At 41.7% G+C, this 15998-nt stretch overlaps 2 protein-coding genes across 38 annotated transcripts in view; one reads left to right on the top strand and one right to left on the bottom strand.

Moving 5' to 3' along the window:
* The window catches only part of ank3b (ankyrin 3b), a 294436-nt gene that overhangs the window by 91436 nt on the left and 187002 nt on the right, over nt 1-15998 (top strand). The gene's annotated exons all lie outside the window — the stretch shown is intronic.
* Nucleotides 30-15982, bottom strand: LOC110518885 (microfibril-associated glycoprotein 4). Its single transcript, XM_036972083.2, has 6 exons — nt 15881-15982; nt 15538-15606; nt 9210-9401; nt 8219-8315; nt 7897-8064; nt 30-1485 (listed from the first exon to the last, which is right to left on the bottom strand). Exons 2-6 carry the CDS (start codon nt 15538-15540, stop codon nt 1229-1231), a joined length of 717 nt encoding a protein of 238 aa, XP_036827978.2. The 5' UTR covers nt 15541-15606; nt 15881-15982; the 3' UTR covers nt 30-1228.

Here is a 15998-nt window from a genome sequence, read left to right on the forward strand (position 1 = left end):
GGCACAATAAACTGCGGGAGAATTCATCATTTTGCAGGTACAGTATCTGTCTTTATTTCAAGTGTTGGTGATCATAACATACGGTATGTTAAGGTAAGAGACAGACAGTGTGTTAGGGTAAGGGACAGACAGTGTGTTAGGGTAAGAGGCAGACAGTGTGTTAAGGTAAGAGACAGACAGTGTGTTAGGGTAAGGGACAGACAGTGTGTTAGGGTAAGAGACAGACAGTGTGTTAGGGTAAGAGACAGACAGTGTGTTAAGGTAAGAGGCAGACAGTGTGTTAGGGTAAGAGACAGACAGTGTGTTAAGGTAAGAGGCAGACAGTGTGTTAGGGTAAGAGACAGACAGTGTGTTAGGGTAAGAGACAGACAGTGTGTTAGGGTAAGAGACAGACAGTGTGTTAGGGTAAGAGACAGACAGTGTGTTAGGGTAAGAGACAGACAGTGTGTTAAGGTAAGAGACAGACAGTGTGTTAAGGTAAGGGACAGACAGTGTGTTAAGGTAAGAGGCAGACAGTGTGTTAGGGTAAGAGACAGACAGTGTGTTAGGGTAAGAGACAGACAGTGTGTTAGGGTAAGAGACAGACAGTGTGTTAAGTTAAGAGACAGACAGTGTGTTAGGGTAAGAGACAGACAGTGTGTTAAGGTAAGAGACAGACAGTGTGTTAAGGTAAGAGACAGACAGTGTGTTAAGGTAAGAGACAGACAGTGTGTTAAGGTAAGAGACAGACAGTGTGTTAAGGTAAGAGACAGACAGTGTGTTAAGGTAAGAGACAGACAGTGTGTTAGGGTAAGAGACAGACAGTGTGTTAGGGTAAGAGACAGACAGTGTGTTAGGGTAAGAGACAGACAGTGTGTTAGGGTAAGAGACAGACAGTGTGTTAAGGTAAGATACAGACAGTGTGTTAGGGTAAGAGACAGACAGTGTGTTAGGGTAAGAGACAGACAGTGTGTTAAGGTAAGAGACAGAGATAGTTAAATGATGGGTCAGAGTCATATAATCCCCACTGCAGTCAGGGTTCTGTTGCTATGGCAACACTGCACTTCAGAGTAGATCTGAGATCTTCTGTATCCTGCTGCACCTTCTAAACTCTGAAGACCCAAACACAAACCCTACTTAAAACAAAGACCCCCCCTCTCCCTTATAAATGGAATATGTGCATGTGCTGGAAATGTTTGTATGGCAATAATTGTTATTGAAAAATCCGATTTTCCAATTGTGTTAGAAATTATTGAGCTGCTGGGGCTGGTCTGATCTTCATGGTGATGGCTTTCAGGGAGTATGTATAGCCTTTCCATGATTTCCAGTTGATGCCAATACCAAAGGTAGACTCGCCCCATGCATATATCCCATTGGGGTTAGTAACATGGCAGTTGGTGTACCAAAATCCTCCGTAGTACACCTGGGCACAGTTGGCGTCGGCAAGGTCCTGGTCTTTATCTAACGTTGTAAATTTGTGACCATTGTGAAAAACCAGACAATCTCCTGAGGAAACAGAGGAGATAAATAAGGACTCTAGGTAACTTAATGATAATACTTCCACCAGCTTTAGGTATGAACTAGTGATGCACCGATATGACATGTCTGGCCGATACCGATATCCGATATGTTCCTTGCCCAAAAAAACCTGATACCGATGCAGATAACCGATATAAAACATGTTTGCAGCCTTTTAAGCATTCTAGTACAGTTAAATAGTTAACACACACATATGGGCGCAGCGGTCTAAGGCACTGTATCTCAGTGCAAGAGGCGTCACTACAGTCCCTGGTTCGAATCCAGGTTGTATCACATCCGGCCGTGATTGAGAGTCCCGTAGGGCGGAGCACAATTGTCCCAGCATTGGCCGGGGTAGGCCGTCATTGTAAATAAGAATTTGTTCTTAACTGACTTGCCTAGTGAAATAAAGGTTACACACAAACACCACACTGACCAAAAAGTTATTTTGTTGGCATTTACGTATGTCCCCATTACCAGAAAAACATCATCACAACCTATTTCTTTCACTTACTTGCTGTGCTGTTTCGTTGTTAATTTGTTCCGGCGTTTCATTCTCAACCAGGATTTCTATGGAACGCCGTTTGGGTCTTTGCGTGTCAAAATATCTACTATTTAACACTATTTGACGTGTCAATTAAGCTTGTTGACCAATCAGGACCTGAATATGACTGCACGTCACATAATAATTTAAGGCGTTAATATTTTTTTTACATAGTTATTACACATCACTCATATTGATTACACTATCACTCGTATTTCATGTTACAAAGATTCATCAATACGTATGCTATAATGCTGGTAAAGTTGTCTCTCACACCTACAGTCCTGGTCATAAAAAAAGCTAGCTAGTTGATGGATGAAAACAATATTCTTCCCCCAAAACACGACATAATCTGTTTCAGTAGCTATAGTTCGCTAGCTAACATCTATTTAAGTAGCTAAAGTTCGCTAGCTAACATCTATTTAAGTAGCTATAGTTAGCTAGCTAACATCTATTTCAGTAGCTATAGTTCGCTAGCTAACATCTATTTCAGTAGCTATATTTTGCTACCTAACATCTATTTCAGTAGCTATAGTTAGCTAGCTAACATCTATTTAAGTAGCTATAGTTAGCTAGCTGACATCTGTTTCAGTAGCTATAGTTCGCTAGCAAACATCTATTTCAGTAGCTTTAGTTAGCTAGCTAACTATATAGCTAGGTGTCATCATCTAAAATAACCCTAATTTGTAAGACAGATCTTATTTTATTATTCATCGGACCCATCTATGTGAAGCTAGCCACAATAAGGATTAACCACAATAGTGGACTTTGCGGTTAGCCTTCAAAATACAAGTATGGCATAATTCTACTATTTGTATTAATTTGCATCACTGTCAATGACATACTTTTATTTTGAAAGCAAACTGCAAATTCCACTATTGTGCCTAATCCTTATTGTGGCTAGCTTCACAACACATAACCCGGTCCGGTCGAGCCTCACTAACCAGATGAAGCTAGCTGCTTATAACGTTAGCTTTGGGAGACAGGGTTAAGTAGCTGGCTAGCTATTTATTTTCATGAACTGAAGTTCCATTTCAAACAACAAAAGGCAACCTAGCTAATACTAACTCACAAGGATTCCTAAATCATTGCCAAGAATAATGAAAATGACTGCAGTTTCTACTGGTCATTGTTTTCAGGCTGGTTGTATTGATGCTAGCTAAGTACCAAGCTAATGCTGGCTTCCCCAGAAGTTGCGGTCGACCAATGATGCTTTATTACCAACGCGGTATTGAAAACATATCGGTCATGCCCGGTGTTTGCTTGTTTGCAGACTTTTTTTTGTACGGCTTTGACAGTGCAACTGTATCTTTTTTGCAAGACCCAAACAACGTTTTTTAAAATTGATTTTATTTCACCTTTATTTAACTAGGTAGGCTAGTTGAGAACAAGTTCTCATTTACAACTGCGACCTGGCCAAGATAAGGCATAGCAGTGTGAACAGACAACAACACAGAGTTACACATGGAGTAAAACAATAAACCAGTCAATAACACAGTAGAAAAAAAAGAAGAAAAAAAAGAGTCTTTATACAGTGCCTTGCGAAAGTATTCGGCCCCCTTGAACTTTGCGACCTTTTGCCACATTTCAGGCTTCAAACATAAAGATATAAAACTGTATTTTTTTGTGAAGAATCAACAACAAGTGGGACACAATCATGAAGTGGAACGACATTTATTGGATATTTCAAACTTTTTTAACAAATCAAAAACTGAAAAATTGGGCGTGCAAAATTATTCAGCCCCTTTACTTTCAGTGCAGCAAACTCTCTCCAGAAGTTCAGTGAGGATCTCTGAATGATCCAATGTTGACCTAAATGACTAATTATGATAAATACAATCCACCTGTGTGTAATCAAGTCTCCGTATAAATGCACCTGCACTGTGATAGTCTCAGAGGTCCGTTAAAAGCGCAGAGAGCATCATGAAGAACAAGGAACACACCAGGCAGGTCCGAGATACTGTTGTGAAGAAGTTTAAAGCCGGATTTGGATACAAAAAGATTTCCCAAGCTTTAAACATCCCAAGGAGCACTGTGCAAGCGATAATAGTGAAATGAAAGGAGTATCAGACCACTGCAAATCTACCAAGACCTGGCCGTCCCTCTAAACTTTCAGCTCATGCAAGGAGAAGACTGATCAGAGATGCAGCCAAGAGGCCCATGATCACTCTGGCTAAACTGCAGAGATCTACAGCTGAGGTGGGAGACTCTGTCCATAGGACAACAATCAGTCGTATATTGCACAAATCTGGCCTTTATGGAAGAGTGGCAAGAAGAAAGCCATTAAAGACATCCATAAAAAGTGTCGTTTAAAGTTTGCCACAAGCCACCTGGGAGACACACCAAACATGTGGAAGAAGGTGCTCTGGTCAGATGAAACCAAAATTGAACTTTTTGGCAACAATACAAAACGTTATGTTTGGCGTAAAAGCAACACAGCTCATCACCTTGAACACACCATACCCACAGTCAAACATGGTGGTGGCAGCATCATGGTTTGGGCCTGCTTTTCTTCAGCAGGGACAGGGAAGATGGTTCAAATTGATGGGAAGATGGATGGAGCCAAATACAGGACCATTCTGGAAGAAAACCTGATGGAGTCTGCAAAAGACCTGAGACTGGGACGGATATTTGTCTTCCAACAAGACAATGATCCAAAACATAAAGCAAAATCTACAATGGAATGGTTCAAAAATAAACATATCCAGGTGTTAGAATGGCCAAGTCAAAGTCCAGACCTGAATCCAATCGAGAATCTGTGGAAAGAACTGAAAACTGCTGTTCACAAATGCTCTCCATCCAACCTCACTGAGCTCGAGCTGTTTTGCAAGGAGGAATGGGAAAACATTTCAGTCTCTCGATGTGCAAAACTGATAGAGACATACCCCAAGCGACTTACAGCTGTAATCGCAGCAAAAGGTGGCGCTACAAAGTATTAACTTAAGGGGGCTGAATAATTTTGCACGCCCAATTTTTCAGTTTTTGATTTGTTAAAAAAGTTTGAAATATCCAATAAATGTCGTTCCACTTCATGATTGTGTCCCACTTGTTGTTGATTCTTCACAAAAAAATACAGTTTTATATCTTTATGTTTGAAGCCTGAAATGTGGCAAAAGGTCGCAAAGTTCAAGGGGGCCGAATACTTTCGCAAGGCACTGTACATTGTGTGCAAAAGGCATGAGGAGGTTGGCGAATAATTACAATTTAGCAGATTAACACTGGAGTGATACATGATCAGATGGTCATGTGCAGGTAGAGATACTGGTGTGCAAAAGAGCAGAAAAGTAAATAAATAAAAACAGGATGGGGATGAGGTAGGTAAATTGGGTGGGCTATTTACCGATGGACTATGTACAGTTGCAGCGATCGGTTAGCTGCTCAGATGGCAGATGTTTAAAGTTGGTGAGGGAGATAAAATTCTCCAACTTCAGCGATTTTTGCAATTCTTTCCAGTCACAGGCAGCAGAGAACTGGAAGGGAAGGCGGCCAAATGAGGTGTTGGCTTTAGGGATGATCAGTGAGATACACCTGCTGGAGCGCGTGCTACGGGTGGGTGTTGCCATCGTGACCAGTGAACTGAGATAATGTGGAGCTTTACCTAGCATGGACTTGTAGATGACCTGGAGCCAGTGGGTCTAGTGACGAATATGTAGCGAGGGCCAGCCGACTAGAGCATACAGGTCGCAGTGGTGGGTGGTATAAGGTGCTTTAGTAACAAAACGGATGGCACTGTGATAAACTGCATCCAGTTTGCTGAGTAGAGTATTGGAAGCTATTTTGTAGATGACATCGCCGAAGTCGAGGATCGGTAGGATAGTCAGTTTTACTAGGGTAAGTTTGGCGGCGTGAGTGAAGGAGGCTTTGTTTTGCGAAATAGAAAGCCGACTCTAGATTTGATTTTAGATTGGAGATGTTTGATATGAGTCTGGAAGGAGAGTTTAGAGTCTAGCCAGACACCTAGGTACTTATAGATGTCCACATATTCAAGGTCGGAACCATCCAGGGTGGTGATGCTAGTCGGGCATGCGGGTGCAGGCAGCGAATGGTTGAAAAGCATGCATTTGATTTTATTAGCGTTTAAGAGCAGTTGGAGGCCACAGAAGGAGTGTTGTATGGCATTGAAGCTCGTTTGGAGGTTAGATAGCACAGTGTCCAAAGAAGGGCCAGAAGTATACAGAATGTGTCGTCTGCGTAGAGGTGGATCAGGGAATTGCCCGCAGCAAGAGCAACATCATTGATATATACAGAGAAAAGAGTCGTCCCGAGAATTGAACCCTGTGCCACCCCCATAGTTCCATAGTATGTTGTGAAGCTAATAGCGGTGACGCTATTACTGTGTAATTTCGGTAGGGCAACATCTGAAAAATGTATTTTCATGAACTGAAGTTCCATTTCAATATGCAAACAACAAATGGCAACCTAGCTAATACTAACTTCGGTAGGGTAACATCTGAAAAATAGCGCCTACTTGGTAGTGTGTACCGGTGCTCGACCAACATCACCCACTACAAAGGACGGTTGATTGTCAAGGGCAATGAATTCCATTATCTTTGAGTCGTCTCTCTGAAATGTTGTTTTCCTTTCAAATGACTGCTGGACTTGTTGTCTGCTCGATCCACACAGCAGACATTGTGGGCGAGGTTAGGAATGCTGTGTTGCACGTGTAGCGCAACATTTTACGTGGCGTCATTACGTTGTATAGGTTTGCACGTCAGCTCTGACATCGGTTTTGCACATCAGCGTTAAACTAGACATCAGGCCGCTACTGATGTTGTCATTTTTAGTTAATATCGGCCAATTCCGATATGTTCACCGATATATCGTGCATCCCTAGTAATGAACCCTTGTTGACAGATTTTCTTGCACTATTTTCCTTGTAATTTTCTCTGGTACTATATTCTGGTACTATACTCTTGTACTATGTTCTAGTGCTATGCTCATGGACTATATTATGGTACTATATTCTGGTACTATATTCTAGTGCTATATTCTGGTACTATACTCTGGTACTATATTCTAGTGCTATATTATGGTACTATACTCTGGTACTATACTCTGGTACTATATTCTAGTGCTATATTATGCCACTATATTCTGGTACTATACTCTGGTAATATATTCCAGTGCTATATTATGGTACTATACTCTGGTACTATACTCTTGGACTATATTCTGGCACTATACTCTGGTACTATACTCTGGTACTATATTCTGGTACTATATTCTGGTACTATATTCAGGTGCTATACTCTGGTACTATACTCTTGGACTATATTCTGGTACTATGTTCTGGTACTATACTCTTGGACTATATTAGGGTACTATGTTATGGTACTATACTCTGGTACTATATTCTGGTACTATACTCTGGTACTATACTCTGGTACTATATTCTGGTACTATATTTTTGTACTATACCCTTGGACTGTATTCTAGTGCTATATTCGTGTACTATACTCTTGGACTATATTCTAGTGCTATATTATGGTACTATACTCTGGTACTATATTCTGGTACTATATTTTTGTACTATACCCTTGGACTATATTCTAGTGCTATATTCTTGTACTATACTCTTGGACTATATTCTGGTACTATATTCTTGGTCTATATTCAGGTGCAATATTCTTCGACTATATTCTGGTACTACAGTATATTCTGGTTCTACAGTATATTATTGGACTATATTCTGGTACTACAGTATATTCTGGTACTATATTATTGTACTACAATATATTCTGGTACTACAGTATATTATTGGACTATATTATGGTACTACAGTATATTCTTGGACTATTTTAGTATACTTTTTTTCTTGGGTTATTTTTTCTTGGACAATATAAATTGTCACCCACCTGCTCCTCCATCTTTGAATGAGCCCAGTGTTAGCAGGTATCCTTCAGCCTCTGGTCCAACGGAGAAGGAAGAGTACTGAGCATAGACCTTATTCCCCTCAAAGTCCTCCATGTCCACCCTCAGCTCATAGGTTCCTTTCATAGTCATGAGATGCATTGTCTCCAGCCCTGGAGAATGAAATCAACATAGCAGTTCACTGTGTTGTCTGAATACAATGACAAATGGCCTTGAATGAACTAGGACAAACCGGATGAAGTCAGTGGTAGAACAAGGTTCTAGGAGGAGAACGTTCTGTTGGCTAGAAGTTAAACCAGTTCCTACCCAGCCAGTACTCTCCAGCTGCGCTCCCAAAACCACTCTTGTACTGATCCCACTTCCTGTAGAAGTTCACTGATCCATCCTGTCGGCTCTGAATCAGCTGATTTAGAGACATATTAAGAGAGAGAGATTGTTTAATTGACAGATTAAGAGAGAGAGAGAGATTGTTTCATTGACAGATTAAGAGAGAGATATTGTTTAATTGACAGATTAAGAGAGAGAGATTGTTTCATTGACAGATTAAGAGAGAGATTGTTTAATTCACAGATTAAGAGAGAGAGATTGTTTCATTGACAGATTAAGAGAGAGAGATTGTTTAATTTACAGATTAAGAGAGAGAGATATTGTTTAATTAACAGATTAAGAGAGAGAGATTGTTTAATTGACAGATTAAGAGAGAGAGAGATTGTTTAATTGACAGATTAAGAGAGAGATATTGTTTAATTGACAGATTAAGAGAGAGAGATTGTTTGATAAACAGATTAAGAGAGAGAGAGATTGTTTAATTAACAGATTAAGAGAGAGAGATTGTTTCATTGACAGATTAAGAGAGAGAGATTGTTTAATTGACAGATTAAGAGAGAGAGATTGTTTCATTGACAGATTAAGAGAGAGAGATATTGTTTAATTAACAGATTAAGAGAGAGAGATTGTTTAATTGACATATTAAGAGAGAGCGATTGTTTCATTGACAGATTAAGAGAGAGAGATATTGTTTAATTAACAGATTAAGAGAGAGAGAGATTGTTTAATTAACAGATTAAGAGAGAGATATTGTTTGATAAACAGATTAAGAGAGAGAGATATTGTTTAATTAACAGATTAAGAGAGAGAGAGATTATTTAATTAACAGATTAAGAGAGAGAGAGATTGTTTAATTAACAGATTAAGAGAGAGAGAGAGATTGTTTAATTGACAGATTAAGAGAGAGAGAGAGATTGTTCATGGTAAATTAGTCTTTAAGTGTATTTCAATACCACACATTGAAACTGACCGTCCACTTTCCTAGATATGCACTTTCAAACCCCATGTCACAGAAGACCTGGACAGGTGAGGTAGGTCCTGCAGGGTAGATGGTGTAGACCCCGTTTTGTCCAGAACCTGATCTATAGACCTCATCACAGTCCACTGGATGCAGGGAGGACTGCACCATCACGGGGACCAGTAGAGCCAGCAGCAAGATGGACTGCAGCACAGGGTAGATGGATACAGCAGTTTAATACAAAAACTGTCTAGTGTTGGTTCATTTGTAGTTATTATGGATACATTTATTATGCCAAAGCAGCAGCTACTCTTCCTGGGGTCCAGCAAAATAAGGCAGTTTATACAGTTTTAAAAACATCACAATACATTCACAGATTTCACAACACACTGTGTGCCCTCAGGCCCCTACTCCACCACTACCACATATCTACAGTACTAAATCCAGTGCGTATGTTATTGTGTGTGTGTGTGTGTGTGTGTGTGTGTGTGTGTGTGTGTGTGTGTGTGTGTGTGTGTGTGTGTGTGTGTGTGTGTGTGTGTGTGCGTGCGTGCGTGCGTGTGTGTGTGTGTATGCATGTGTCTGTGCCAATGTTTGTGTTGCTCCACAGTCCCCGCAGTTCCATAAGGTGTTTTTTAATCTGTTTTAAAAAATATATATAATTCTACTGCTGCATCAGTTACCTGATGTGGAATAGAGTTCCATGTAGTCATGGCTCTGTGTGATAGAGTTCCATGTAGTCATGGCTCTGTGTAGTACTGTGGAATAGAGTTCCATGTAGTCATGGCTCTGTGGAATAGAGTTCCATGTAGTCATGGCTCTATGTAGTACTGTGGAATAGAGTTCCATGTAGTCATGGCTCTGTGGAATAGAGTTCCATGTAGTCATGGCTCTATGTAGTACTGTGGAACAGAGTTCCATGTAGTCATGTCTCTGTGTAGTACTGTGGAATAGAGTTCCATGTAGTCATGGCTCTATGTAGTACTGTGGAATAGAGTTCCATGTAGTCATGGCTCTGTGGAATAGAGTTCCATGTGGTCATGGCTCTGTGTAGTACTGTGGAATAGAGTTCCATGTAGTCATGGCTCTGTGGAATAGAGTTCCATGTAGTCATGGCTCTGTGGAATAGAGTTCCATGTAGTCATGGCTCTGTGGAATAGAGTTCCATGTAGTCATGGCTCTGTGTAGTACTGTGGAATAGAGTTCCATGTAGTCATGGCTCTGTGGAATAGAGTTCCATGTAGTCATGGCTCTATGTAGTACTGTGGAATAGAGTTCCATGTGGTCATGACTCTATGTAGTACTGTGGAATAGAGTTCCATGTAGTCATGTCTCTATGTAGTACTGTGGAACAGAGTTCCATGTAGTCATGGCTCTGTGGAATAGAGTTCCATGTAGTCATGTCTCTGTGTAGTACTGTGGAATAGAGTTCCATGTAGTCATGTCTCTATGTAGTACTGTGGAATAGAGTTCCATGTAGTCATGGCTCTGTGGAATAGAGTTCCATGTGGTCATGGCTCTGTGTAGTACTGTGGAATAGAGTTCCATGTAGTCATGGCTCTGTGGAATAGAGTTCCATGTAGTCATGGCTCTGTGGAATAAAGTTCCATGTAGTCATGGCTCTGTGGAATAGAGTTCCATGTAGTCATGGCTCTGTGGAATAGAGTTCCATGTAGTCATGGCTCTGTGTAGTACTGTGGAATAGAGTTCCATGTAGTCATGGCTCTGTGGAATAGAGTTCCATGTAGTCATGGCTCTGTGGAATAGAGTTCCATGTAGTCATGGCTCTGTGTAGTACTGTGGAATAGAGTTCCATGTAGTCATGGCTCTGTGGAATAGAGTTCCATGTAGTCATGGCTCTGTGGAATAGAGTTCCATGTAGTCATGGCTCTGTGGAATAGAGTTCCATGTAGTCATGGCTCTGTGTAGTACTGTGGAATAGAGTTCCATGTAGTCATGTCTCTATGTAGTACTGTGGAATAGAGTTCCATGTAGTCATGGCTCTGTGGAATAGAGTTCCATGTGGTCATGGCTCTGTGTAGTACTGTGGAATAGAGTTCCATGTAGTCATGGCTCTGTGGAATAGAGTTCCATGTAGTCATGGCTCTGTGGAATAGAGTTCCATGTAGTCATTGCTCTGTGGAATAGAGTTCCATGTAGTCATGGCTCTGTGGAATAGAGTTCCATGTAGTCATGGCTCTGTGTAGTACTGTGGAATAGAGTTCCATGTAGTCATGGCTCTGTGGAATAGAGTTCCATGTAGTCATGGCTCTGTGGAATAGAGTTCCATGTAGTCATGGCTCTGTGTAGTACTGTGGAATAGAGTTCCATGTAGTAATGGCTCTATGTAGTACTGTGGAATAGAGTTCCATGTAGTCATGGCTCTGTGGAATAGAGTTCCATGTAGTCATGGCTCTGTGGAATAGAGTTCCATGTAGTCATGGCTCTGTGTAGTACTGTGCGCCTCCCATAGTCTGTTCTGGACTTGGGGACTGTGAAGAGACCTCTGGTGGCATGTATTGTGGGGTATGTATGGGTGTCTGAGCTGTGTGCCAGTAGTTTAGACAGACAGCTCGGTGCATTCAACATGTCAATACCTCTCATAAATACAAGTAGTGATGAAGTCAATCTCTCCTCCACTTTCAGCCAGGAGAGATTGACATGCATATTATTAGAAGTCCTTTTTTGTGGCACCTGACCACACGACTGAACAGTAGTCAAGGTGTGACAAAACTAGGGCCTGTAGGACCTGCCTTGTTGATCGTACTGTTAAGAAGGTAGAAACTAGGGCCTGTAGGACCTGCCTTGTTGATAGTGTTGTTAAGAAGGTAGAAACTAGGGCCTGTAGGACCTGCCTTGTTGATAGTGTTGTTAAGAAGGCAGAGCAGCGTTTGATTATAGACAGACTTCTCTCCATCTTAGCTACTACTGCACCAATATGTTTTGAACATGACAGTTTACAATCTAGGGTTACTCCAAGCAGTTTAGTCATCTCAATTTCCACATTATTTATTACAAGATTTAGTTGAGGTTTAGGGTTTAGTGAGTGTTTTGTTCCAAATACAATACTTTTAGTTTTAGAAATATTTAGGCCTAACTTATTCCTTGCCACCCATTCTGAAACTAACTGCAGCTCTTTGTTAAGTGTGGCAGTCATTTCAGTCGCTGTAGTAGCTGACGTGTATAGTGTTGAGTCATCCGCATACATAGACACACTGGCTTTACTCAAAGCCAGTAGCATGTCATTAGTAAAGATTGAAAAAGTAAGGGGCCTAGACAGCTGCCCTGGGGAATTCCTGATTCTACCTGGATTATGTTGTAGAGGCTTCCATTAAATAACACCCTCTGTGTTCTGTTAGACAGGTAACTCTTTATCCACATTATAGCAGGGGGTGTAAAACCATAACACATACGTTTTTCGATAATGTCAAAAGCTGCAATGAAGTCTAACAAGACAGCCCCCACAATAATTGTATCATCAATTTATCTCAGCTAATCATCAGTCATTTGTGAAAATGCTGTGCTTGTTGAGTGTCCTTCTCTATAAGCATGCTGAAATTATGTTGTTTACTGTGAAATAGCATTGTATCTGGTCAAACACAATTTCTTCCAGAAGTTGACTAAGTGTTGGTAACAGGCTGATTGCCAGACTTAATTGCCATACATTTTGCCTCATCCCTCTCAACCAAACAATTTTTCAATTCCTCATAAATCCATGGAGATTTAACAGTTTTTACAGTCATTTTCTGAATGGGTGCTTATTAGTAACTGGAATAAGTAGGTTCATAAATGTGTCAAGTGCAGCATCTGGTTGCTCCTCATTACACACCACAGACCAGCAGTGTCTGGTTGCTCCTCATTACACACCACAGACCAGCAGCGTCTGGTTGCTCCTCATTACTCACCACAGACCAGCAGCGTCTGGTTGCTCCTCATTACACACCACAGAACAGCAGTGTCTGGTTGCTCCTCATTACACACCACAGACCAGCAGTGTCTGGTTGCTCCTCATTACACACCACAGACCAGCAGTGTCTGGTTGCTCCTCATTACTCACCACAGACCAGCAGTGTCTGGTTGCTCCTCATTACTCACCACAGACCAGCAGTGTCTGGTTGCTCCTCATTACACACCACAGACCAGCAGTGTCTGGTTGCTCCTCATTACACACCACAGACCAGCAGCATCTGGTTGCTCCTCATTACACACCACAGACCAGCAGTGTCTGGTTGCTCCTCATTACTCACCACAGACCAGCAGCGTCTGGTTGCTCCTCATTACTCACCACAGACCAGCAGCATCTGGTTGCTCCTCATTACACACCACAGACCAGCAGCATCTGGTTGCTCCTCATTACTCACCACAGACCAGCAGCGTCTGGTTGCTCCTCATTACTCACCACAGACCAGCAGCATCTGGTTGCTCCTCATTACACACCACAGACCAGCAGTGTCTGGTTGCTCCTCATTACACACCACAGACCAGCAGCGTCTGGTTGCTCCTCATTACTCACCACAGACCAGCAGCGTCTGGTTGCTCCTCATTACACACCACAGAACAGCAGTGTCTGGTTGCTCCTCATTACACACCACAGACCAGCAGTGTCTGGTTGCTCCTCATTACACACCACAGACCAGCAGTGTCTGGTTGCTCCTCATTACTCACCACAGACCAGCAGTGTCTGGTTGCTCCTCATTACACACCACAGACCAGCAGTGTCTGGTTGCTCCTCATTACTCACCACAGACCAGCAGTGTCTGGTTGCTCCTCATTACTCACCACAGACCAGCAGTGTCTGGTTGCTCCTCATTACTCACCACAGACCAGCAGTGTCTGGTTGCTCCTCATTACTCACCACAGACCAGCAAATATGATTTACATCAATAGCATACACTATATTAGGCCCAGCCTGTCCTCTTATACACTATATTAGGCCCAGCCTGTCCTCTTAAACACTATATTAGGCCCAGCCTGTCCTCTTATTCACTATATTAGGCCCAGCCTGACCTCTTATACACTATATTAGGCCCAGCCTGTCCTCTTATTCACTATATTAGGCCCAGCCTGTCCTCTTATTCACTATATTAGGCCCAGCATGTCCTCTTATTCACTATATTAGGCCCAGCCTGACCTCTTATACACTATATTAGGCCCAGCCTGACCTCTTATACACTATATTAGGCCCAGCCTGTCCTCTTATACACTTTATTAGGCCCAGCCTGACCTCTTATACACTATATTAGGCCCATCCTGACCTCTTATACACTATATTAGGCCCAGCCTGACCTCTTATACACTATATTAGGCCCAGCCTGTCCTCTTATACACTATATTAGGCCCAGCCTGTCCTCTTATACACTATATAAGGCCCAGCCTGTCCTCTTATACACTATATTAGGCCCAGCCTGTCCTCTTATACACTATATTAGGCCCAGCCTGTCCTCTTATACACTATATTAGGCCCAGCCTGACCTCTTATACACTATATTAGGCCCAGCCTGACCTCTTATACACTATATTAGGCCCATCCTGACCTCTTATACACTATATTAGGCCCATCCTGACCTCTTATACACTATATTAGGCCCAGCCTGACCTCTTATACACTATATTAGGCCCAGCCTGTCCTCTTATACACTATATTAGGCCCAGCCTGTCCTCTTATACACTATATTAGGCCCAGCCTGTCCTCTTATACACTATATTAGGCCCATCCTGACCTCTTATACACTATATTAGGCCCATCCTGACCTCTTATACACTATATTAGGCCCATCCTGACCTCTTATACACTATATTAGGCCCATCCTGACCTCTTATACACTATATTAGGCCCATCCTGACCTCTTATACACTATATTAGGCCCAGTCTTTGGAACGTTAGTTTTCCTAGATATGGCTGTTATATTGTGATCACTACAGCCTATGGATTTGTATACTGCTTTCAAACAAATCTCTGCAGCATTAGTAAAGATATGATCAATACATGTTGATGATTTAATTCCTGTGCTGTTTGTAACTACCCTGGTAGGTTGACTGATAACCTGAACCAGGTTGCCGGCACTGGTTCCAGTTTGAAGTTTTTTCCTGAGTGGGCAGCCTGACGAAAGACCGTCAATATTTAAATCCCCCAGAAAATTTACTTCTCTGTTGATATCACAAACATTATCAAGCATTTCACACATATTATCCAGATACTGACTGTTAGCACTTGGTGGTCTATAGCAGCTTCCCACCAGAATGGGCTTTTCATTAGAGACACATGTCCTATATTCTCGTTAGTATCTCTGAATGCTGTTTTCTGACCATTCTAATAATGCTGTGGTTTATTAATACTTACCATCGTTGTTGTGATAGATGTCTGTTTGCCTTTGAAGGAAACTTCAGAATAGTATATTGAATGGACGTCCTGTAAGAAAAGGGAGCTCATTTACTACAGTATTGTTCAGGTCTCCAGCTGTTGGTGAAATACTAACACTTACACAGTCACTCTGTCTCACTATGACAATTTACATTTTACTGTGTTAACAAACAGGATTCTAGTTAGGTCCTATGATGACTGAACAGATCGGACAATGTTACCTTAGGCACCAGGAAAACCTCCCTTCCTAATTGGTTTATTTTAATTGATTTGAAATGATTTGTGATCAGTTAAGAATAGTGAGAGACATGCATGAGCTCACCTGTATCAGTGACAGATGTCAGTGTCTTCATGAGCTGTTTGTCCCCACTAAGATGCACACCTCTTTTATAAAGGCAGCCCAGAGCATGTTGCATCACTCAGTACTTTCTCTGGTCCAC

This window comes from Oncorhynchus mykiss, chromosome 23 (genome assembly GCF_057628025.1).
Source record: "Oncorhynchus mykiss isolate SJ-2025 chromosome 23, ASM5762802v1, whole genome shotgun sequence".
Classification (NCBI taxonomy): Eukaryota; Metazoa; Chordata; class Actinopteri; order Salmoniformes; family Salmonidae; genus Oncorhynchus; species Oncorhynchus mykiss.